The 24,798-nt window shown below is 37.5% G+C and overlaps 4 protein-coding genes across 4 annotated transcripts; 1 reads left to right on the forward strand and 3 right to left on the reverse strand.

Moving 5' to 3' along the window:
• Nucleotides 1–9,723: 9,723 nt before the first annotated feature.
• Nucleotides 9,724–11,387, reverse strand: LOC135937384 (zinc finger Y-chromosomal protein-like). The gene is made up of 4 exons (XM_065480534.1): nucleotides 11,206–11,387; nucleotides 11,040–11,143; nucleotides 10,126–10,637; nucleotides 9,724–9,777 (listed from the first exon to the last, which is right to left on the reverse strand). Exons 1-4 carry the CDS (start codon nucleotides 11,385–11,387, stop codon nucleotides 9,724–9,726), a joined length of 852 nt encoding a protein of 283 aa, XP_065336606.1.
• A 746-nt stretch (nucleotides 11,388–12,133) lies between these two features.
• On the forward strand, nucleotides 12,134–13,126 carry LOC135937385 (protein yellow-like). Its single transcript, XM_065480536.1, has 3 exons — nucleotides 12,134–12,454; nucleotides 12,555–13,048; nucleotides 13,096–13,126. Exons 1-3 carry the CDS (start codon nucleotides 12,134–12,136, stop codon nucleotides 13,124–13,126), a joined length of 846 nt encoding a protein of 281 aa, XP_065336608.1.
• Nucleotides 13,127–19,023: 5,897 nt separating this feature from the next.
• On the reverse strand, nucleotides 19,024–21,259 carry LOC135936236 (RCC1 and BTB domain-containing protein 2-like). Its single transcript, XM_065478990.1, has 11 exons — nucleotides 21,127–21,259; nucleotides 20,922–21,077; nucleotides 20,650–20,870; nucleotides 20,444–20,602; nucleotides 20,145–20,395; nucleotides 19,998–20,089; nucleotides 19,794–19,948; nucleotides 19,617–19,741; nucleotides 19,461–19,561; nucleotides 19,274–19,404; nucleotides 19,024–19,221 (listed from the first exon to the last, which is right to left on the reverse strand). The coding sequence occupies exons 1-11, from the start codon at nucleotides 21,212–21,214 to the stop codon at nucleotides 19,072–19,074; spliced, it is 1,629 nt and encodes a 542-aa protein (XP_065335062.1). The 5' UTR covers nucleotides 21,215–21,259; the 3' UTR covers nucleotides 19,024–19,071.
• A 406-nt stretch (nucleotides 21,260–21,665) lies between these two features.
• LOC135937386 (RCC1 and BTB domain-containing protein 1-like) lies at nucleotides 21,666–23,861 on the reverse strand. Its single transcript, XM_065480537.1, has 9 exons — nucleotides 23,781–23,861; nucleotides 23,287–23,448; nucleotides 22,836–23,083; nucleotides 22,686–22,777; nucleotides 22,454–22,620; nucleotides 22,274–22,398; nucleotides 22,119–22,216; nucleotides 21,928–22,058; nucleotides 21,666–21,872 (listed from the first exon to the last, which is right to left on the reverse strand). Exons 1-9 carry the CDS (start codon nucleotides 23,859–23,861, stop codon nucleotides 21,732–21,734), a joined length of 1,245 nt encoding a protein of 414 aa, XP_065336609.1. The 3' UTR covers nucleotides 21,666–21,731.
• Between the last annotated feature and the right edge of the window lie 937 nt (nucleotides 23,862–24,798).

A 24,798-nucleotide genomic window follows, 5' to 3' on the forward strand; every position in this document is an offset into this window, starting at 1 on the left:
CAGTCTTTTGTGAAAGTGATTCAAGTGGGTTTTCAGTATTTTTGCACTTTTGTAGTACCTTTTGCACGGCTCGCACTTGAATCCAAGTGTTTTGTACCTCAAACCACGCCACAAATTGTTCCTGTGTTTCTTTTTCACGTGGTAATCCAACAAAGCAAGAAATTTAAATGCCTTTGGGCACTTGTCACATTTGAGGGGAGTTTGTTTGCACGTTTTCAAGTGAGATTGGTACAAACCTGAGCATTCAAATTCATTCTTGCAGCGCTTGCAGTTCATTCTGTTCAAATGGTGACTCATATATCCAACAGTAACATCTGAATTGCACATTGAGCAAACCCGCGTCTCATGATTTAGTCTTACATGTTCTGCCAAAATCTGCTTTGTAGAAAACAATTTGTGGCATTTGACGCACTTGATCGATTTTGGCAAATGAAAACGAGAGACGTGAAGTGACAATTTCCCTTTCGATTTAGATTTGTACTCGCAATGATGGCAATTGTACCCCTTTGCTTTGTCTTCTTCCCTGTGAAGAGCGTCGAAGTGGAAAATCATTTCAGGTTCGGATTTGAAATAAGAAAGGCAACCAAAGAATTTGCATTTAACGTGAAACTCAGAATGAACCCGATGAATATGATTTCTGAGATCTCTCGACCACCGAAACTCTTTCTCACAAAAATTGCACTTGATCAATTTCTTTGCTTGGGATTTCTCATGCACTTCCTTGGTGTGGCTTTGCTTTTCCTCGAAAGTGTGGAAATAAGTGACACAATTACGATTATCACACCTGATGGCATTCGCGTGCATAAATCTCATGTGACTTCCAATGTTTGCGACAGCTTGTCCACAGTAGAAACATTTCCACCTGCTCTTCTGACCGTCAGACTTTGTCACGTGCTCTGCATTTTCGTCTTTCTCGCTTTTCGGCATCTCAATCTTCTCCAGCTGCACCCAGCACTGCTCTGCTTTTCCGTCTGTAACAATTAATGCAGTCCAATTTAAAATATAATAAGTGGTTATTTAATTAATAACACAAAATAATACATTAAAAATATTTTGACATAATTTGAGATTTCTAGGGTGGGGTGTAACAGCGGTAATTTCGGAATTTTATTTATCACACTTATTATGATATTAAAAATAATGGGTGCTCTGAAATTTATTTATAAATCTCTTGAAAGATATAACAGGTTGTTTTTATTTCCTAAGATGTATTAATCACCTTTTTGCTCATTTCGAATTATTTCCATTGGTTCCCTATTTGGGTGACATTTTTACCGAAACATATTAACATTTAATTTTGGCATTTTGATTCATTCCTTCAGACAAAATTACGCTCAAAAATGATAACTGGATAAGTTTAATTAAAGGGCGTCTCTGTAAAATTAGGAACAAGAAATAAGAATTGAAGAGTCGAATGTATCGTCAAAGGCGGTAAAACCATAATTTTTACCACTTGTCGTGAAGCAATAAATTTTACATCTACATAGTTCGTTTATTTTGTATTTTTTTCTTCGATATATTGCGATTTGAATTAGGTTTATGCAACTTCCTTCTTACAAATTAAAAATTTCTTCGATTAGTTCTTCCTCTCAATATAGTCCTAAAATAAATTTATAGCTCATTTACCTAGATATTTCTTCCTCAGCTCCTTCGCCACGTCATCCAAATATTCCAGATCCTGCGGCCACCAAGCCAAGGCTTCGAACTCGCTGAAATATTTAGCATGAAACCTTAACATAGAAAAAAATGTTACTCAAGTCAATAAAAAGAACCCAGCTGCTGCTCACTCAGCGTGCCAGATGCAGAAATAACAAATCAGATCTTCATCCTCGATTTCCTCTGAAAATTCGTGGCCGCAGACGCTTAAGAACCAGGTCTGCAGCTTCTCCTTGTCCAATTGCACAGCCTGGACAGCGCCGTCCGCCGTCGGACGCTCGCACAAAACGCAGAGTGGCTTCACCAGCGGCATCACAGCAACTCGAAATGGCGCGAATGAGACCTGAGAACAGCTGCAGTTCGTCAGGTCGTCAGGTGGATTACAGGGTAAACGAAAAGGAAGAGGAATTGCTGGGAGAAACTTTAGCAAATCTATCGATTTGAAAGGGAAAAATTAAACATTGAAGCAATTATTTATTAATATTTTATATTTATTTTCAATCAACAAAAAGTCCACATTTTGATTCTTAAAATTTTACAATTGAGTTAATTTTTTAACTCCTGATCAATCTCCTAAATATAAATAGAGCGGCAAGTTTAAAAAGCAATAAAAATTGTACTCTCTCTTCACTCCCTTTGGAACGTCGGCGAACTGAATTATCACCACAGTTGCCATTGGTTAATTTTCTCCCAAGTGGCAAAATCTCAATGAAATGACCTTGATTGGATCCATCAGAACTGTAAATCAATAGCTGGAAACATTCGCAATTATTAAAACCAATGAACAAGCAATTGAGGTAAATTATCAAAAGAGATGCACCAGCCTTTATCAGTTAAGACTGTTCTTCTGGATTGATTCCAGCTGCTACATATTTAGCTAAAAGTTTAATAGACAACGGTGCATTTAAAATCACGATTTCTGCTTCCCCGTCTAATGATCTATTAATAATTTTGCAATTTTTTTGCAATGTGTAATAAGCCAACCAACGTTAAATAAAATATTGAATAAATAATTTAATATTTTTAACACAGGAGTTTGTGTTCTTGCTCGACCCCGAATCGCAATTTCCAGTTCAACACTGGAATTTTATTTTCAACCAATCAAAGTCGAGCCGAGTTTAGCTTTTATTTTGTTTTCTGGTTTGGGATGTCATTCATTCTATCCTGGTGGTGCTGTAGGCCTCGCCCTCCATTCGTTACCACTGACGTCATTAATGTCGCGTGCCACTTTTGTTGCGGGTTGCATAAGTGCACGATCTGTAGGCGCGGCAAAAGACAACGATTGCTATTTTTGACGCAGTCGCAATGTCGCAATACAATTCTTTTCCAGTCAGCCTTAATATTGTTCACATGATTATACTCACGTGAACGAAACTGAGTTGTATCCCGTATTCTCCGTAACAAGATGTAGATAAGATTATAGTCTCTTAATATTACAGTTTGCTAAATGAGCTTACGTTTATTATTGTTGGAACTTTGGTTAAATTTTTAAGATGGCGAAAATATCAGAGTCAATCGATTCGTTTTAAATTAAAATCATAAATACAAGTTTACTAGTCAGAAAATTGGTAAAGCTAATTTTGCCATCAAATGGAAAAGATTGAATTTTAAATATTATATTTTTATTGAAATATTTTCATTGAGGAGTGCGCTGATTCTCTGGGGAAGCATTGTATTATTTGCGTGCTCGTGGTTAACACAAAGATTATTTTTATTACATACATCCCAAAAATTTAAGTAAAATAATTAATTACATTGTTTTTATTGGCATATTGAGGTTTTTCATCCAGATTTTACCAAGGAGAAAAATGTTTCCTTGAGTTTGTCAAGATTCATATATTTCCCCAGCACAACTCAAATACACCTTGCATGTTTAAGATTTTAGGGAAAAATATTCAACATTCCTCGAAATTGGAATGCGCATTTTTCGGATTTTTCGATCAGTTTAACAACCCTTCTTTTCTACTCTTTAAAACTCATTGCTTCAAAGGTTCTCGCTCGGAAATGTCGTCCGCAAGGCCACTCTGCGTTTTGTGCGAGCGTCCGACGGCGGACGGCGCTGTCCAGGCTGTCCACGTGGACAAGGAGAAGCTGCAGACTTGGTTGTTGAACGTCTCCGGCTATGAATTCGCCGAGGAAATCGAGGATGAAGATCTGATTTGCTACTTTTGCATTTGGCACGCAGAGTGAGTCAATTGAAAAGTACTGTTAAATACTAATGACTTTATTTTTATTTTTTTTTTAAGATTTCTGGCCAAACGCGGCCTGAATTTTGAGGCTGATTCTTGGTGGCCTCAGGATTTGGATTTTTTGGACGACGCGGCAAAAGAGTTGCGGAAATATTATTTTGGTAAATTAATTCTATAAAGCGTTTAATTAAGAACATTAACATAATTTTTATTGCTTTTCTAGATGGAAAGGTTGAGCAGGTCTGGGTTCAGTTGGAGGAAATTGATGACTTGGAGACCGAAGAAGAAGAAACTGAATCAAAATCAGGACCTGAGCAAAAGAAGATCAATTGTTTCTACTGCATAAAGTCATACAGATATAGTACAACCTTGGCTTACCACGTAAAGAATGCGCACAAAAATGCCATCAGGTGCGAAAAACGAAGCTGTGCTACCTATTTTCATACAATTGAGGACAAAGCAGATCACGTCAAGAATTTTCACGAGATGCCAAAGGAACGAAAAAATTATCAATGCTGTTTTTGTGAGAAGAAATTCCTTTACCATAGTCACTTCCGCACGCATGTTCGTCGTGTTCACCATGAATTTTCAGAGAAATGCACTTTCCGAGGTTGCCTAATTTATTTCAAAACTGATGATGAAATGAAATCCCACTTTGACTCAACTCACAAGGAGATAGACGAGGCCAAAAAACACGAATGCAATTATTGTGGGCATAGAGCAAAGCTAAAAGTACATTTGGAAATTCACATTGCTGCGAAGCATTTGCCGAATACAATCAAGTGTGAAAAGTGCGACAGATGGTTCTCTTCCAAGATATTGCTGAAGCAGCATGCCCGTCAAGATCATTCGTTCAAAATTTGCTCAGTATGCAATGCAGAAGTTACTTCGCAAAGATTCAGTCTCCACCTGAAAAAGCAGAAATGCCAACGCTGCAAAAGCAACTTTGACTGCACAGGGCTAAATCAAATGCACTGGAAAACATGCAAAGAAACTCAGTTTAAGTGTGAAAAATGTGCAAAAACGTTCCAAATGCGTTCCCTGCTGAATTACCACGTGCGAGGATCCCACAGAAACAACTGGCGTGGTTTGCAATACAAGAATCTCGGCTTCAAATGCAGACCATGCAAAACATACTACAGAAGTGCTCAAGCCTTGAAAAATCACCTGAAATATTCACACGGCGCAGCTAATTTGAAGCAATGCGCGCACTGTCCCAGAAACTATTCAAATCTCAGATCGTTGAAACGCCATTTGGCGATGAAACACAATTTGATCGAGCGTCAGTTTGAATGTGATTTCTGTAAGAAGGAATTTGTCTGGAAAGGTCTTCTCTCTGAGCATATTAAATTTTCCCATTTGAATCGTGCCCGTGGAAAATGCACATTATGCGGCAAGGAAATGCTAATCAGTTACATGGAAAAACACATTCGTTATGTCCACGGTAAACAATAAGCCACTCTCAGTTACACCGCTTTCGAAAATGTACCAATCTATTGAAATTAAATTAGAAATCTTTTTTGTAATTAGAATTAAAAACTTTCTCAAATTGATTTACTGGTGTGTCTGATTTCACCTTTGGCCAAACTGGAAAGCAACATTTTCCAAAGTTGACATCGAAAATTCCTTCCCAAATTGAGGCAAAATTCACAAATAATTGCAACACTAGAACAAATAAAAAGGGTGGGAAAGATTCCTTTCACCAGTTGAAATGTAAGGATACTCTGGATAGAATGCAAAGAGCCATAAACGTGGAACGAACCTGACAATGGGAGACCGAAATCGCAAGACGCGCAGAAAATCAATCAATTTTACTGCAGCCCTTGTTCGGATGGCATTTTTTTAGATTTTCACTGCAAAGGCAAAGCGTAACACTGCACTCATTTTCGAGACACTACAAAATGCAATTTAAAAACATTTCTATTTTCCCATAAAATAGATTTTGGGAGTTAAAAAGCCATGCTGTTTTAAATGGATCCAACGTCTCATGCAACAACGGTGGTGGCTCGAAGCTAGATATCTCTGCGAATTTTATTTAAAAAAAAAATCATCTGTTTCAAAGAGCCAAACATACATTAATTGTATCTGTTTCAATCGCATTCTTCATAAATATTTCTCCACACAGAGGAATATGTGTTCTAAAAATATTCCGTTGATAGCATTAAATTGGTCGAGAAATAAAAACGTAAGTAAATCGATTGACCTTCATCTTTACAGCAATTGTGCGTAAAATCATGTGTCTGGCATGTCTCCGCAAACAATGCAAATTTATTTTCAACTTTTTGATAAAATGATGCGATTATAAATTCTTATTCGTGCGCATCAGCATTATATTCTTGAGTGCTGCGTCGGAAAATAGGTCGCACTAAATCGCAGGGAACGAAAAATGCATTTGAAACCCAAGGATCCTCTTTTAGTCGAGCGTTTTAGTTCAGCTTTTTATTTATTTCCCTGGCTAGGGATGTCATCATTCATTCGTTGGTGGCGCTTTCGGCATTCTGGCTTCCCTCTCCTTCCATACATTGACTCTGACGTCACTCTCGGGTCGCGTGCCACTTACGTTTCGGGTTGCAAAAGGTGCTTGATAATATGCAGGCTGCACAGCACTGAAAATAGACAGTCAATTGTTTTGCCAATTTAGGGTAGTTTTCATCTAGAAAAAATAAACTTTATTGTTTTTAAAGGTTTTATTAGACAATGAAGTTACAAACGACGCGAAAAGCAAGAATTACGATTCATAATTAACGATTTGGAAAATTGAAAAAAGACAATATAGTTGGAGAATTGTATTAAACCTTTGCTTTTACATCGCTTGCTTTAAAATGCTTGTCCGATTAATATATCAGGTGAAAATAATTAGAAATGAAATGACAGAATTTTAAACATCAATCCGGCAAAACAATATTAGCATCTTGGATCGTTTCTGCACTTCAAAAAATTATCAGATTTTTGTATAGCCATTTGAAATTGGGCACAGTTAAGGATTGTCTATGCCATGAATTTCCAGCAAATGTCTTTTCACACTATGGCAATACATTGATTTTCCGCACACCTTGCAAGAGTTCAGAGTTTTGTTTCTCAAATGTGTTCGTCTTTTATGTTTAGCCATGAAATACGAGGAAATGAATTTCTTTCCACACTGGTCACATTCAAATTTTCGTTCAATTAAAAGGTGCGCCATGGCCAAGTGGTTTATCAAGTGTGCAAAATTAGTGAAGCTTTTTGGACAGTGAGCGCAGTGCTTCAAATTCATTTTGTGAACGTGATTCAGGTGGATTTTCAAGATTTTTTCACTTTTGTAGTAAATTTTGCACGGGTCGCACTTAAATCCAAGATTTTTGTGCTGCAAACCGAGCCAGGAATTGTTTCCGTGTTTCCTTTTGACGTGGTACTCCAACAAAGCAACCCGTGCAGAAATTTATTGGCAAAACATATTCCAGGAATAATCCAACTTTGTCAAAGAATATTCCGCGAGAATATAATTCGATTAAGAAATGTTTACGCTTTATTTAATCCAGGATTAATCCATAGAATATTCCAAAAAAGATATTCCAGGAATGTTCCTGGATTAATTCAAAAGGAGAACTTTTGAAATACAAAATTTCTCCTTTGGTTTAATCTAGGAACAATCCTGGAATATCTTTTAGGAATATTCTTTGGATTAATCCTGGATTAAATAAAGCGTAAACATTTCTTAATCGAATTATATTCTTCTTATGTAGCTTATAATATTCCTAGAATAGTCTTTTTTCCCCTTTTAGATAATCTTAGAATATTCCCAGAACATTTCCTAAGGGTGAATTGGGTTTTATTAGGTAATTATTTAAATAATCAACTACATATTTTTTAAATTAAAAATTTGCAAAATTTATTGATTTATCGACGCATTTCACATTTTATCAATTCATTACATTTACATTTTTTGGTTTATCTTTTAAAAATCTGATGACAACGAAGGGTTTTCGCGACCGCCATGTGATTTTTTCTGCAAGAAATGATAACACACGACGGGGTTAAACACAAAACAAAAATATTTTGCTCACCAAGCGTTTTACCGTGCACAAAACCATAAATAATTGAACGAAATGATTTCGTTTAAAATATAAGATTGTAGGAAATACACAAACTTAACATTAGAATATGACACTGTTCGCTGCTTAAATTTAAATTTATTTAAAACCATTTAAAATTTCAGAAAAATATTTTCAAACAAAAAGTCGAATTCAACAATACTGCAAAATCGATGATGTAAATAAATGTTGAGTTCAAAGGTACAAAAGCATACATGTTACATACATTTATTATGCCAGCCCAATCTTAAGTTTAATTTAATGATGTTAACAATATTTGTTTTATGTATCTAAACGCCTTTTTTGTTACTGAACTTTCTTGCATCATAAGTATAGTATTAGAAGACTCTGTACATGATATTAGAAGTGATAAAAATTACATACAATACATGGCCGGAATAAAAAAACTAATATGCTTACATTTATTTCAAAGGCAAAATCGAGTAAGTACATACTGCTGTTACGAACGATGCTTGGACACATTAAATAACATTGTTCAAATGTAAATTAATTAAGTTACAGTAGTTAATATATAAATATTATCCAAGGCAACTACACAATTATGTATACAAATAATATACATACATACATATTACTGAATAGCATTAATTTTACATAACATCAACTATGCATTATAATTGCGCAGGTTCATTCAAGCATTCGCGATGGTGTTTCCGAACACACATAAATGATAATATTCTAAAATACATAAGTTAACCACGTATACATATACCTTTTACTGCTCATGATGAGGTGACACTGATTGTGAGTGATTGATTTTGCGAGTACTTATTCAACTGAGACGGGATTGCAAATGCAAAAACATACGCTGGATGCGACTACCATGCGCGCGTCAGAGCGTCTTGAGGTCTTGAGTCTTGATGAGGATTGGTATGCGGCGCTTGGGCGCTCGTGGTTCAAGGACAGTGCGCATTGAGGAAATGGAAGGAATCGACTGTAATTCTGACATTCCATCAACGGCAGAAGCGAGTCCTTGCAAGTTTGGGCGACGGCAGAAACCCAAGCAGCCAACCGCCTGCTGCCGTAAACCCCTCCTACGCTGGACGATTGAGCGAGAGTAGTGTAGCAATGCTGCAGCTCTAACGTGCGCGCTCCTTTCTTTCCCGCCAAATATATTTCTCTCTTTATCTCAACAAAATAAAGAAAACTTGGAAACTTATAAAAACCTCGATCTCTACGCGTTCTCTGAATCTTCTACCGCAACACCATAAATTGTATAAAATAGTGCGCCCTCTCTATGCCTTTCGCCACCCATTATATGTAGGAGCGTACATGCTTGTGCAGTCGCCGCAAACGCGAGCAGACTATAAAAGCCCTAAAATCCTCTTTTTAACCCTTTTTGTCTTTCGTGACCAGACTTGTTACAAATTTGACAGTTTATTGGTTATTAAATACAAAAGAATATTCCTGGAATATTCCTTGAAATAATTTTTTGGATTGTTCCTAAACTGATCCAAAGAATATTCCTAGAATAATCACGAATGCAAATTAATTTTTACACCATCAGGATTAATCTAGGAATATTCTTTGGATCAGTTTAAGAATAATCCAAAAATTTATTCTAAGGAATATTCCAGGAATATTCTAAAAATATTCTTAATGATTAATCTTCAGATTGATCTCCAACCATTCTCTGACTTAACCAAAGATTAATTTTGGAATAATAAAAAGATATTTCTGGATTAATCCAAAGAATAATCCTTTGGATTATTCCAGGATCATTCCAAGATCATCTCGAAGACTATTTTTTCAGGATCATCTTAGAATGTCCTTAGAATAGTCAAAGATTAATCTAAGATTGTGTTTTTGGGAATATTCTGTTCTGCCATCCTCAGAATATTCTGGAATATTCCGGAATAATTTTTGCCAAAAAATTTCTGTGCGGGAAGAAATTTAAATTCCTGTGGGCACTTGTCACATTTGAAAACAATTGTTTTGCATGTTTTCAAGCGCGACTGGTACAAACCTGAGCATTCAAATTCATTCTTGCAGCGCTTGCAGTTCATTCTTTTCAAATGGTGACTAATTTTTCCAACAGCAACATCTGAATTGCAAATTGAGCACACACGAAACCTATGATTCTGTTTTACATGTATTGCCAGATGCTGCTTCGTTGAAAACATGTTGTGGCATTTGACGCACTTGATCTTCTTTGGCAAATGAGAACGAGAAACGTGAGTGGACAATACCTCTTTCGATTTAGATTTGAACTCGCAATGGTGGCATTTGAAGACTTTTGCCTCATCTTCTTCCTTGTGAACAGAATCAGAGTGGTCCCTCATTTCAGACTCAGATTTGAAATAACAGAGGCAACCCAAGAATTTGCATTTCACAGGAAACTCGACATGGACTTGACGAATATGCCTTCTGATGACACTGGACTTCTGAAACTCTTTCTTGCAAAAATTGCACTTGAAAATTTTCTTAGCTTTTGACTTTTCATGCAGTTCCTTGGTGTGGCTCTCCTTTTCCTCGACGGTGTGGAAATATGTGACACAATTGTGATGGTCACACCTGATGGCATCCTCATGCATATTTCTCACGTGAATACTAATGTTCGCGACTCCTTTTCCACAGTAAAAACATTTCTTCCCGCTCTTTCTACCGTCAGTCCTTGTCTCATTCTCTCCATGTTCGTCCTTCTCAATTTTGGGCAATTTAATCTTCTCCAGCTGAACCCAGCACTGCTCTGCTTTCCCTTCTGTAATAATTAATGCAGTCCAATTTACAGTACAATAGGTGGTTATTTAATTAATAATAAGGAATACATTAAAAATATTTTCATCTAATTTGAAATTTCAAGGGAGGAATGTATCGTCAAATAAGTAATTTTTTACCACACTTTTCATGAAATTAAAAATAATGGGTGCTCTGATATTTTTTAAATCACTTGAAAGATATATCATGATTTTTTAGGTTCTTATATTTCCTAAAATGTATTAATCACCTTCTTGATCATAACACTCACATAACACTCATGAAACTTTTACTAGCTCTCTCCATTAAATAGTTTCAAGCATGCACAATTATGATGAAGTATGAAAACATGTTCAATTCGAGAGAATAATTAAGCGATATTATTGTTTCCTTTTGTTTTTTTTACCTAGATATTTCCTCCTCAGCTCTTTCGCCTTTTCGTCAAAATAATCCAGATCCAACGGCCACCAAGCCAAAGACTCGAGATCAGTGACATATCTGGCCAGAAACCTTAAAATAAAAAAAAAATCGTTAATTGTTTTTGCAATAAAGAAACTCGCTGCGGCTTATACTCTGCGTGCCAGATGCAGAAATTGCAAATCAGGTCTTCATCTTCGATTTCCTCTGCAAATTCATTGCCACAAACTTTTAGGATCCAAGTCTGCAGCTTTTCCTTGTCCAATTGGACAGCCTGGACAGCGCCGTCCGCCGTCGGACGCTCACAAACGCGGCAGAGCGACTTCACCAGCGGCATCACGGCAACTCGAAATGGCGCGAATGAGGTATCGAAACAGCTGCAGTTCGTCAGGGTAGTCAGGTGGATTTATAGGGTGAGTGAAAATGAGAAGAATTATTATGACTTAAACTTTACCAAAGCCATCGATTGAAAAGATTCAAGTTCATTTTCCTAAATCGAAAAAAATTCTTTCTTTTTCTTTTTGTTTCCTGCAATAGATAATCTGGTTAAAAAATGGTTTATGTTTTATTCAATTTTAAGCTCCTTATTTATTATAAGGAGCTTAAAAATTATGCAGCAAGGGTGGAGGCAATAGAGCGCTTTCTTTTCTCTCTTTGAAACTGGTTGGCGCGTCGAGAAACTGCTATTCCACGCTGCTAACCTCCAAAGTGGACTTTGGACTCTGGACTATTGCTGCGGGAGCAAAGAGCGCATTAAATATTTCCGGGTATTGGCTGCTTATAAAAGAGGGGAGTTTGTTGCTTCTGAAAGACATTATTTGACTCTCTGCGATATAGCTGTGCAGCTTCGTCCCGGATTTTTCCCAGCCAGCAGGTTCGTTTTCTTTGGAGCTAGTTTTTGCCACTCTTTTATTTAAAATTTATTCATCACATACTACACAAAAATTATTCAACTCGTCAACTAAGTTTCTCTTTGAGTTTTTAATTTTTGTGTTATTTTCTGTTTCTTCGAAGTAGCATTACTTGAAATAAAAGCATTTTAATCAAACCGTTTCTTTTTTTAGTTAAAAAAACTTTCGAGACATGGATCTTTTCTGTTTGGCCATGATTTTGCTTCGCCTTTCCTTGGTCACTTCCGTCAACTTCACGCAAGTTTTCGAGTGGCCTGATGGTTTGGACTACGAGTGGCCTTCCGAGGCAAAAAGGACACGGGCCTTGAAATATGGAACTTCGGATCCAGAGAAAATTGTACCTCTTTTCATGGCTGTGTTCGGCACAAGGATCTTCCTGAGCCTTGAGAAATACAATGTTGGCATTCCGGTTACCCTGGTGTCTTTGCCGACGAGCAGCAAGTCCTCTGCACCCCCGAAGCTCACTCCATTCCCTTCGTGGGACATACATAAAGTAAGTGTAACTATCAAATCAATAGCAATAGGACTGTTTCAAAATTTACATTTCAAATAGGATTTAAACTGTTCAAAAATACAACAATAAACTTTTTTAGAAATATGGAGACTGCAACAATATTGACCGAGCAACAGGGCTGGAGGTGGACTCCGTTGGCAGGCTGTGGGTGCTTGATGACGGTGGCTTCCGTTGCAATAGCAAACTATGGATTTTCGACTTGTCCAACAACGATCATACCATTCTCATTCACCATTTTCATTTTTGCTATGACATGCACAACTTGGTTCTTGACGAAACGCCAAACGGATATTTCGCCTACATCGCGCGGTGGGGGGAACCGCACATTGTCGTATTTAGTTTGGAAAGAGAAGATTCTTCGATTTTGTACACGCCAGGAATGAACGTTTTTTCCATTGCCCTGTCCCCTAAGGAGGAAGCGAGACAACTGTACCTCAGCAAATACAACTCCACTGAACTATATTCAATTCCAATTCCCGAAAATCCGCACGAAACTCAAACTGTAATTCCGAAACTAACCAGAAATTGGAAAGCGAGACCATTCATAACTCTGATGGACAGCCATGGAACCATGTATGCCGCCTTTTTGTGGGAGAATTACATAATATCTTGGAACACAGACCAGCCGTATCAGGAGCAACATTTTTATGAGGTATGTTACCAAAATTTAATTACATTGATTTTTGTAATTGGTCAACATTTTAAATCTTCCAAATTGGAGAATCGTGTAAACGGTTTCATTTCTTATAAACATATTGTTTATCCTCTTGACTTTGCTAAAATTACGAAAAGTATAACAGTCGCCGTTACACTTTTTAGGCTGGAAAGCTGGATATGAGTTGGCCGTTTGCTTTTGCCTTGGACTCGTTGGGAACCTTTTGGATGACTGTATTTAATAACACAGGGAACAAGCCAAGTTTCAGGCTACTAAAGGCTGCAGTCGGTGCGAAGCCATACACCAGTGATTCTCCGACGACACAGGTACAGTATAATTTACTTCAAAAATAGCTATCCCTGGATATTCTTTCAACAATTAAAATAAATAATAATGTATTAAAGGTTGGACGTTTCACAGGAAAAGGGCAAACAGACAACTCTGCTTTGATCGGCTCGCTCGCCTTCCTCTTGGTCCTGAGCTGCTTTATCGTGCTCTGGCTCTCCCTGAGGATGAAAAATTGAAACTTTACAAAGAACAGTGCAACGGAGTCGCAATGGAAATGGCCGCTATCCGGAATTCTGTTTCCTTGGATCTAGTGGACGAGGGAATCGAAAATGCTTTGTACAGACTCTTCACGGCCCCGCCCCCTTGACCAAGGCTTAGATTTTTCATAAACTGCGATTTTTCGATGGCTTAAACGTAGAAACAATCTTAAAGTTTGAGTTTTAAATTAATTTCAGAGGTTAATTAACCAGATGTTCTAATTTTTATTGTAAGAAATTGGAATGACGAAGAGTAAGAGAGTTATTTTAAGTTTTGTATTTTGAATAAATTGAATTTGATATATTTTACGTAAATTCGTTTCACTTAATTTTTTCTTTCTATCAATAAATCATTCTGTTGTATTTGCACAAAGAAAAATAAAAATACAAATCATTTAAAAAAGGTTTTTTACTTTTTAATTTATTAATGTCCAAAATATCATAAACGAGATTTTGCAATCAGCGTAGGTTTTACTCCTTATTACAATTTTGCGCGACAAAAGTAACATATTTTTAAGTTGCACACCTCACGTGTCTTGAGATTTTGGTCTCTTACAATTAACTTCGTTCCACGTTGTCAATGGCATGCAAGGAACCGAACTCATTTCCGCACTGATCAAGAGGTCAAAATGGAATCTGCGCAGTCTTTCCAGAAAGCCTTTCCTCTTTATGACTGGGAATGCCATTCATTCATTCATTCGTTCATTGGTGGCGCTCGAGGCCTTCCTTTTCCTCCCCCTCCACCAATCCACTCCTTGTCTCTGACGTCACTCTGGTCGCGTGCAACTTTTGTTGCGGGTTGCATAAGCTGCTCGATCTGCACATCTGCACGCGAGACCTATAGTGCTATTTCGATGCGTTTTTTGAGCCAGTCAGTAATTGTTTATTTGAATATATTCAAGCGACCAAAATGGAGGTTGTGGTTATTCTCGTACTATCGGAATCATTCCTACATTAGGATATATAATAAATAATTTTCTAATTTCAGTTTGCCAAAAGAGCTTTGTGTCGCTTTAATAAGATGGCGAAAATATCTCAGTATTCAACTTGAAAGTAAATTATCGTTTATACGGAAAAATTTCAAGATTAGTTAATTTTGCTAAATATATTCGAGATATTTTGAGCAGCAAATAACGAAATACTCGAGTTTACTTTCATGGACCATGTTAAATAAATTCAGAAAATATTATATGCAAAACCAGTCCGTGCTAAGATGAATGCAGTTCTGTTTGAGAGGAGAAAAACTGTTACTCTCGAAAATTGGGAGCTGTAAATCATCAATTAAAATTAAACCATTCGTAATTTACCTTTACCACGATAATTTATTGAAGTGATAAACAAGAAATATTGCAGATTAACCGTTTATAGTTACAAAAGTAGGAATAGGGTAAGTAGAGATGGCAGAAAAAAAATTGTTTTTACATCAAAAGTCCACGCACACATGATTTAAGAAATGGAGAAAATATAGTAGCAGACAAACTAACAATCAGGGCACAAAATCACGAAACAATAAACAGTGTTCCGAAAAAACTATTAAAACACATTTTTAGCAAATACTAATTACTCCGACGTTGAGCAGACAGTTATTACGGAATTTCAATGCCATGAATCGTTATTAGATGGTGTTTCAACCACTGTTCAGTCATAGATTTTCCACACACCCCACATGACTTAAGATTCTTGCTTTGCAAATGTGTTCTTCTTTTGTGTGAAGCCAGAAAATATGAAGAAGCAAACTTCTTCTGGCACTCACCGCATTCGAATTTGCGTTCAATCAAATTGTGTTCAACAGCCAAATGGTTTTTCAAGTTAGCCAAATTAGAGAAGCTTTTGGGACAATGCGCACAGTGATTCAAAACCAGTCTCTTGTGAATGTTATTCAAGTGTATTTTCAGTTGTTTTTCACTTTTGTAGTACCTCTTGCACGTTTCGCATTTGAATCCCAATTGTTTGTACTGCAAACTTCGCCAGCATTTGTTTCTGTGTTGTCTTTTCACATGGTAATCCAACAATGAAGGAAATTTAAATGCCTTTGGGCACTTTTCACATTTGAAAAGAGTTGTTTTGCATCTTTTTAAGTGCACCTGGTACAAACCTGAGCATTCAAATTCTCTCTTGCAGCGCGTGCAGTTCTTTCTCTTCAAATGGTGACTCATCTCTCCCAGAGTAACATCTGAATTGCAAATTGAGCACACCCGAGATTTGTGATTTTTCCTTACATGATCTGCCAGATGCTGCTTCGTGGAAAACATTTTGTGGCATTTGTCGCATTTTATGGTCTTTGGCAAATGCAAACGAGAGACGTGAAGCGACAATTCCCATTTAGATTTAGCTTTGAACGCGCAATGGTGGCAATTGTAGACTTTTGCCTCGTCTTCTTCCTTGTGGATGGAATCAAAGTGGTCCTTCATTTCAGGTTCCGATTTGAAATAACAGAGGCAACCAAAGAAATTGCATTTCACAGGAAACTCGGCATGTACTCGAAGAATGTGCCTTCTGATGACGCTGACCATCTGAAACTCTTTCTCGCAAAAATTGCACTTGACCAATTTCTTTTCATGCACTTCCTTTTTGTGGCTCTCTTTTTCCTCGACAGTGTGGAAATATGTGGAACATTTATGATTGTCACACCTGATGGCATTCGCGTGCATTTTTCTCATGTGACTTCCAATGTTTGCGACAGCTTGTCCACAGTAGAAACATTTGCTCCCGCTCTTTCCACCATCAGTCCTTGACTCGTTCTTTCCATTTTCTTCCTTCTCACATTTCGGCAATTCAATCTTCTCCAGTTGCACCCAGCACTGCTCTGCTTTTCCTTCTGAAACAATAAATCCAACCAAAATTCCGAAACAATTAAAAATTAAATTAATTCAAATAGAAAGCACCTAAAACATTTTAAGCTAATTTTTAGATTTCAATATGGGATATACCGTTAACTGCGGTAAATCCATAATTTATACCCCTTATAATAAAGTTATAAATTTAACGTAGCCAGATTTTTTGACATGAAAAATATTAGTGTCCTTTGACTGCTTAGTTACCAGCTCGCAGATCTGGATCCTGAGACTCCAATCAGATCTCATTGCCACGGCGGCTAAACGCACGATCGTTCATCTCTTGTATTTAATTATCGCTATTTCTCTCTCATTCCTTAAGGGCCCAAATTAGATTAATTATTCGTGAAAAACGATTGAATTAGGTTATGTTATTTCTTGAGCCGTAAAATAATTACTTTTTCTTGCTCATTGAAATCCTATTTCTGAATACATCTCTAGCTCCAATATTTTACTAGCTCACTTATATTTTTCTAAAATAAATTTTGAAGCTTTTGTACCTAGATAATTCCTCCGCAGCTCCTTCGCCACGTCATCCAAATATACGAGATCCAGCGTCCACCAAGCCAAAGCTTCAAACTCGCGAACATCTCTGGATAGAAACCTTGAAATAAAAAAATCATGTAATTAAAATCGAAAACTAAAATCCCGCGGCTGCTCACTCTGCGTGCCAGATGCAGAAATTGCAAATCAGATCTTCGTCTTCGATTTCCTCTGCAAATTCATAGCCGCAGACGTTCAAGAACCAAGTCTGCAGCTTCTCATTGTCCAATTGGACAGCTTGGACAGCGCCGTCCGCCGTCGGACGCTCGCAAACACGGCAGAGTGGCTTCACCAGCGGCATCACGGCGACTCGAAATGGCGCGAATGAGACCTGAACAGCTGCAGGTAGTCAGTTCGTCAGGTGGATTACAGGGTAAACGAAACGGAGAAGGAATCGCAGGAAGAAACTTTAACAAATCAATCGATTTGAAAGCGAAATATTAAAAACTGAAGCAATTGTTTATTAAATTTTTTATTTATTTTTTTCGATGAAAAAATTCGCATTTTGATTCTTAAAACTTTATAATTCAGTTTAATTTATTTCATCTCCAGATCAATCTCCTGTATAAAAATAGAGCGGCAAGTTTAAATAGCAATAATGATACTCTCTCTTTTTCTCTCCTTTTGAGACTTAATGGCGAGTCGAAAAACTGAATTTCCATTGGTTAATTTTCTCCCAAGTGGCAAATCTCATTGAAATGACTTTTATTGGAACTTCTGATCCATTAAAACTGTACATCGATGGCTGGAGACATTCACAATTAATTATTAAAACCATTTAACAAGCGCAAATGAGTTTAAATTTTCAAAAAAGAAAATAAGAAAATACTGTTCTTTTGATAGGTTTTCCTAGCGCTACATTTACGCAAAATGTTAAATAGACAACGGTGCTTTTAAAATTTAAAACTTCCTCGTCTAACGATTTTTATGGTTAAATAAACAATTGAGTATTAGCAGAGACACGTAAATTAGCAAAATGATTAACTATTTTAATATTTTAACACGAGAGTTTGTCTTCTTTGTGTCATGCATTCTTGTTTGTGACGCTGTCGGCCTTTTCTCGCCTCCCCCTCCACGTGTAATTTCCTTGCCGATGACGTCACTCTCGAGTCGCGTGCCACTTTTGATGCGGGTTGCATAAGCTGCACGAACTCAAGGCGGCAAAAGAAATGACACAAATTGCAATTTTTTGCATCAGATTTTTATGGTCAGTCTATTATCATTTTCTTCTTTACATTCACGTGATCGAAATTGAGTTTTTTCCCGAATAATCCGTAAACAGATTTAGCTAAAATAATTTTCTATTAATTTCAGTTCGCCAAATGAGCTTACGTTTATTGCTTAAATGTTTGTGACATTTTTAAGAGGGCAAAAGTATCACAGTCAATCGAAATTTAAATGCAAATTTACAGGTCAGAAAATAAAAGCTATTTTTTCATTCGTCGGACAAGAGGAAATTTTAATTATTATTTTTTATCTAAATATTTTAATTGAGAATCTCCTTTTGTAAAGATCGTTAAATAAAAATAGTATATTTCCCAAATCAAAAAAATTATTATGATTTTTTAGATGCTCTCCGATTTTTAAAAATCAACGAAAGAAAGTCGAATTGCCCATTTCAGGTTATAAAAGTTGGATGAAATAGAAAATCTTTATTTCAGCGTATCTGCTACTGCGGCTAGCATGATTGATGATTGACTAAACTTTTATTAATTACGTTGGCAGTGAACTTGGTGCCATACTAAAAGATTTGATTATTTGATTCAATCCGTCACTATTATTTATTTAAACGGTCTAAACTCCTGCCGAACTTTTTATATAAGTCTGATTACAATTAACTGGTATTTGGAAAGAGACAGGACAAAATAAAAAATGTTTCGCCGAGGAATGGGTGGCAAAGGAATTTTTAAAAACAAATGTGTAGTTTAAAATTCATCAAATCATTGAATTTTATTCTTTGACTTGGTACAACTTGAAATCTGTTTAATAATATAACGCTGAAAAATAGTGGAGCAGCACTTAACATGAACTAAACGCCAACGCTCCAAGATTAGCAGCGCGAAGAAGGAATTTCTTCGAGACGTCATCATTGAGCTTGTTGAAACTATCAGTTTTGATAACCTCGGTGAAGTGACTCATGCAGAAGGTAAAGCTGAACTCCTCAAGCTCCTAAAATGTAGAATGTTTAAAGTGCTGTTAAAATTTTCCCTAATTTAATAACCTTTGATTTGTAGAGAATCGCCATATCGTAGATCAAAGCGGCATTTTCCACCGTCACGCCAGATTTGATCAACTCCTCACATTTCCTAAGAAGGCCTGCCATCTGGTAGAAATGCGCCAAAGTAAGCAGCTCTGATTAAAACAATAATTTGCTGTCAAATAATTAATATTTTTAATTCTTTCCAGACCGAAAGCTATTTCTGGTTGCAAATCGTGAATTTCATCCGTGTAGAAGTATTTCAAAAAGGCATAAAAAGCGTCGTAGCTGTGCTCTTCAATGATTTGCTCCCTGGGAAAAATATAAAAAATATGCAAGGTTACGTGATTTGTTTATTTTTATGCACCTCTCATTGCTTTCCTTCCAGTGACCTTGAAACATGGACCTGAAGAATTCGCATCGCATTACTAAAATCAGTTTGTGCGCGTAGATTTCCTTCCCCTCAACAACAAACACAATATCGGTAGTATCCTAATAATTAAAATAATCAGATGAAATTGACAGGAAAAAAATATTCTCGCACCGGATCATCAAAGAACCGTTTGAGGCAGGAGACGAGCGAGTCGTCGTTATCGTCTTGAGATGAATTCGGTCTCAGAGGACGGCACGTGGCAACTGGTGCAAAAACCTCGTCCAGGGATGAGAATGAAGACAGTTTTGGAAGCTTAACATTTTCCCCTGGAAAATTTTAATTTAATTTCCAGCAAAATTATTTTTAGCGTCGCACCATTGCTGCGTCCCCAAATGAAAACTTCGTTATTTTCGCTCATCGCGGCACAAGGTTGATCATGATAAGGAGAGGCAGCTACGTCCTTCATCCTGATAGCAGGAATTCTGAATTAAAGAAAAACACTCCTAATCAGTCCGTTATCACCTGCTCGCAATGGGAATCATCGTCGGAGCAGCCGCCTTATCAGCAGTGCCAATGCCAAGCTGGCCGTACTGGTTATCTCCCCAAGCGTAAATTTTTCCTTCGGTCGACAGAGCAAGAGCGTGATAGGGTCCACACACCATGTACAAAATTTGCACGCCTTCTAAACCAGAAACTTTGCAAGGAAGATTCTTGTTTTGCGCTGCATAGCCCGGGACCAAACTGTACTCTTGGTTTCCTCCCCAAGCGAACACCTTAAATACAAAAATTTTCAGAGCATTTTTAATTAATAATGGTATTACCTCTCCTGAAGTACCAAGGGCTACGGATCCAACATACTGACACGCAATTGAAGTTACGAATCTGCCGGCCAGAAGGCCGTCTACCTTCGTTGGAACATTTTTGTGTTGCCTGTCCCCTACGCCTAATTCCCCGTTTTTATTGAAACCGAAGGTAAAAACCTAAATGAAGCGTTAAAAAAATTCATTAATTCAATTTAATTTCAAACCTCTCCTTTAGACGTGAGGGCCAGGGTGTGCCAACGACCGCAGGCAACTTGCACAACCTTTTTGCGCTCCAGCTGCCCTAAAATCTTGGTTGGAAGCAGCACATTGCCATTCGATCCCAGACCGAGTTGGCCAAACGTATTCGCCCCCCAGGCGAACACAGCGCTTGACGAGGAAATCGCAAAAATTGACGCATCATTTCCGCTGCAGCCAAACTGGAGACCTTCAATATTTAATTAAATCTCCAGAAAACAAATATTTAAAAAGAAAGCACTTTTTATTTTCTGTCCGCACAAAATTTCGATCCGTGTTGGTTCAGGGCGAGGAAGAATGTCCCCGGTGCCAAGGCATCCGTTGTTGTTGGTCCCTAAGCTGAAAACCTCGTCGTTTTTTGTCACGAATATTGCATTTTTTGAGTCATCCCGAGCTCCTTTTAAAATGTGTTTAAATAATTATCTAGAAGAAAAAAGCGCGCTTACCAAAAACAATGGCAATCCGGATATTTTGCTTCAAATCATCGCTCAAAGAGTCGAAAACTCGCCACTTTTCCAAGCTGCTCTCGGACATCGCGCACGTCTACTGCAATGAAGCCTCTCCCAAAATTGCAAGAGCACACATGCCACATATTACCGATAAGATTATCAGAAGTGCGGGTACTCGTGATTGCAGCCGAAAGAGATTAGATAAATGTATGACGTACGTGGTTTAAGACCTTTGCAACGCGATAATTTTTAACACAATTATGTGACATATTCTACTATTTTATTATTGCTTGCGACTTTTATACCACTTCTTATAATTGGTTTTATATAATTAAATTGAATAGAATAGCAATATTATGAAACTTTTAGTGGAAGATATTTTATTTAGAGTTAAAAAATATTTCTCTTCGAACTTCTGTCCTTTCCAAACAATTAATGAGCACTTGTCCTCACTTCTGCTTTTGTTTTCCCTTTTTTAATTTAAGTTACAAAAAAGCACTTTATTAAGTTTATATAATTTTATTTAAAACCAGGAACATCAGCAGAAGAAACAACCATTTAAATTTAACACGAACATCCGGCTCTTCTATCTAACGACGTCGTCATTTCTTGAAAGCCCCATGTTTGGCAGCGCGACGGAAGAAATCTCTGCTGACTTTTTGATCTAAAATATCAAAATTGTCACTGCTCACAACGGCACTCAGGTGATCCATGCAAAAGTTGAAAGCGAAATCCTCCAATTCCTAATTATGTTTAATAATTAATAAAAATTAACGAAAGTTTCAAAAAAATTGAAACCTTGGCCGCATATAAAATGGCCTTATCATAGACCAAGGACACGTTTTCCACTGTCAAGCCGTTTTTGATCACGGCCTCGCACTGGTTTTGAAGATCAGCCATGTGGTAGAAATGGGCCAAAGCAAACACGTCTAATATTAAGCAAAATAAATTTATGTAATATTTAAGAAATTAATTAAAAACATTTCTACCTAGGGCCAATGCTGGCTGCAAATCAATTTCGTCAGAGTAGAAGTAATTCAAAAAGGCGTAGAAAGCGTCGTAGCTGTGCCCTTCTATTACTATCTCCCTGGGAATTCATTTTAATTGTAAGACAGTTATAAAGCAGCGCATATCTAAAACACACTTTTCGTTGCTCTCCTTCCAGTCACCTAGAAACATTGTCCTGAGGACGTCGCATCGCATTATCAGAATCACCTTGTGCACGTGAATTTTCTTTCCCTCCACAACGAAAACAAAATCAAAAGTTTGCTGAGGAGTAAAATAATAAAAATATAAATATGAGTGGAATTAAAATAGACTTCACATGATCATCAAACACTCGTTTCAAGCATTCAACAAGCGAGTCGTTCTTGGGTACACTTTCTTTCGGTCGCAAAGCCCTGAATGTTGCTGGTTTAGGTGGAACTAGCGCATAAACTTCGTCCAGTGAAGAATATCCAGGGATCATCAGCGGATTTAAAATATTTTGGCCTGTATATCAATCGCATTTTTGTAACACTGATTGTGAGTGTTTTCTAACCAAAATTATAACGCACCTCGGCAACGCCCCCAAAAGTAGACTTCGTTTGCTTCAGTTATCGCAGCACTGGGGTGATAGCAGCAATGAGTAGCGGCAATATCCCGAATTCTAGAAAATGGAACTAATGTTTTATATCCGCAATAAACCACTCGTAAATACATCTCACCTTCCTATGTTTGACAGAAGTTTTGGAACGGTCTCTGACTCAGTTTTCCCGGTTCCCAACTGGCCATGTTTATTGTCTCCCCAAGCGTAAATTTTCCCATCTTTGGAAAGAGCAAGTGCATATCCAATTCCAAAGGCGATTTTTGATATTTCGACATCGCCAAAGTTGGCCACTTTGAGAGGAATTTCAATATTTCCTTTATTCGCGCCCGGAACTAAGCCAAATCCGTTGTGTCCCCAAGCGTAGACCTGTTTTGAATCGGTTAAAACGTTCCATGGTATGAAATTTTTGTTGTGAAATAAAATATGGTATCAAGTCGGGAGACAGTCCTCGCCATTTGAAAATCATATAATTTTTCTGACACATATATCCCAAGGATATAACTCTAGAATTATTTTAGGGATTTGTTTAAATTGATTTCCCAGGGTTTTACAGTATCAATCCACTTTACCTCTCCAGTATTGAGGATTGCCGCTGATACATAACATCCACAAGCAATCGAATTCACAACTTTTCCCGCCAGAGGGCCTTCTAAAATGGTTGGTGTCCATTTTTCCTCGATGTCTCCCGCCAAGCCTAATGCCCCGTACAAATTGGAACCAAACACGAAGATCTATATAGAAATATAGTTGAAGATAACTATAATTTTAATTCAACTTCAAACCTGTCCATCTGACGTAAGAGCCAAGGAATGTTTATCACCACCTGCCACTTGCACAACTCTTTTTCCCTCCAAACTCCCAGATATTTTGGTAGGAAGCAACGTGTCTTGATTCGTACCCAGCCCAAGTTGGCCACAATCATTTCTTCCCCAGGAAAACGCCAAGCCAGAAGCCGAGATCGCAAAAACCGTGTTATATTCAATGTGTGTTGAAAATTCTAGACCTAAAAATGGGAAAGCGATAGCATAATTTAATTAAAAATCAAGATCAACCGCTATTTTACCTTGTATGTTCTGTCCGCAAAGTATTTCGATTCTTTTTGGCTCAAGATGTTTTTCCTTGTCACCGGTACCAAGGCATCCATTTTGATTTATTCCAATGCCAAAAGCCTCATCACCTTTTGTTACATATATCGCACTGTCTGATCCTGCCGTATCCAAGAGAATTTTTCATTTATCAAACATAGACACTCATGTCTTAACGTGGGAAAGAGCGATTGAATAATGAGACAAAATTACAAGTCTCACCAATTACGATTGCAAGACGAATTTCCCGCTTCACTTTTGGCTGCAGCGACTGGAATATTTTCCATTTATCTAAGCTGGTGTCCGACATCGCGTCAACGCCTATTAGATTACGAGTGAATCTCCTTCATTAACTCTATAAATTAAAATAACAATAAACTAACCTTATGTTTTGGATCCAGCTAAAATGAGACGGGGACACACAGCGACGAACACTCTCAAAATCAGATTGAGCGTTATCGTGCAGCGCGTGAGGCGAGTGATACTTTCTTTATCTCTCACAATGATGTAAGTGGCCTCTTGTTCGACGGACGAACAGTTTGTACTGTTATCAAAATAGGTGCTGCTGTCGATAAGGAAAGAGCTATATCATCTTGAATCCTTTATAGTATGACTCTCTGTGATCAAAGGTTAAAATCAACGGCACACTCATTAGTACTGATATGCGGTCGTTACCACTATCACTACTCCTGGTTAAAGTATTTTGGCGGTGGTTGCGGGGGTCTTAGAAAAAACCCCACAATGGCAGATGTGGCCATATGTTTTGTTGGATCTTCAATAACCGACGAATATGTTGAGAGAGCGCTTTCCTCCATCCTATTCAACCCTATTGCTGTAATTTTTACAATACCACCGCTCTTGTTGCATCGTTCAAGTTGTAGGGTAACTTAGGGGTGGAGGGAAGGCGGAACTCCCTAAACCCTTCAGCTATGCTCAGATCAGGAGCTCGAGGCAAGTCTAATGGTTGGTACAATTCTGATAATTTGAACACGAGAT

This window comes from Cloeon dipterum, chromosome 2, assembly GCF_949628265.1.
Source record: "Cloeon dipterum chromosome 2, ieCloDipt1.1, whole genome shotgun sequence".
NCBI classification, from domain to species: Eukaryota; Metazoa; Arthropoda; class Insecta; order Ephemeroptera; family Baetidae; genus Cloeon; species Cloeon dipterum.

Coding starts and splice junctions, on each gene's coding strand:
- LOC135937384 (XM_065480534.1), bottom strand. CDS start 11,387: ATGCCGCTGGTGAAGTCGCTCTGCCGCGTTTGTGAGCGTCCGACGGCG. Junction 11,144..11,205: donor TTCTGCATCTGGCACGCAGA/GTATAAGCCGCA, acceptor TTTTATTTTAAG/GTTTCTGGCCAGATATGTCA. Junction 9,778..10,125: donor TCAAATCTAAATCGAAAGAG/GTATTGTCCACT, acceptor GGAATATTCCAG/AATATTCTGAGGATGGCAGA.
- LOC135937385 (XM_065480536.1), top strand. CDS start 12,134: ATGGATCTTTTCTGTTTGGCCATGATTTTGCTTCGCCTTTCCTTGGTC. Junction 12,455..12,554: donor CTTCGTGGGACATACATAAA/GTAAGTGTAACT, acceptor AAACTTTTTTAG/AAATATGGAGACTGCAACAA. Junction 13,049..13,095: donor ATGGACAGCCATGGAACCAT/GTATGCCGCCTT, acceptor CTTGGAACACAG/ACCAGCCGTATCAGGAGCAA.
- LOC135936236 (XM_065478990.1), bottom strand. CDS start 21,214: ATGTCCGAGAGCAGCTTGGAAAAGTGGCGAGTTTTCGACTCTTTGAGC. Junction 20,871..20,921: donor GTGCGGACAGAAAATAAAAA/GTGCTTTCTTTT, acceptor TAAATATTGAAG/GTCTCCAGTTTGGCTGCAGC. Junction 19,949..19,997: donor CATTTGGGGACGCAGCAATG/GTGCGACGCTAA, acceptor AAAATTTTCCAG/GGGAAAATGTTAAGCTTCCA.
- LOC135937386 (XM_065480537.1), bottom strand. CDS start 23,861: ATGGATGCCTTGGTACCGGTGACAAGGAAAAACATCTTGAGCCAAAAA. Junction 23,449..23,780: donor TTGCGGACAGAACATACAAG/GTAAAATAGCGG, acceptor ATTTCTATATAG/ATCTTCGTGTTTGGTTCCAA. Junction 22,217..22,273: donor TGGAAGGAGAGCAACGAAAA/GTGTGTTTTAGA, acceptor ATGAATTCCCAG/GGAGATAGTAATAGAAGGGC.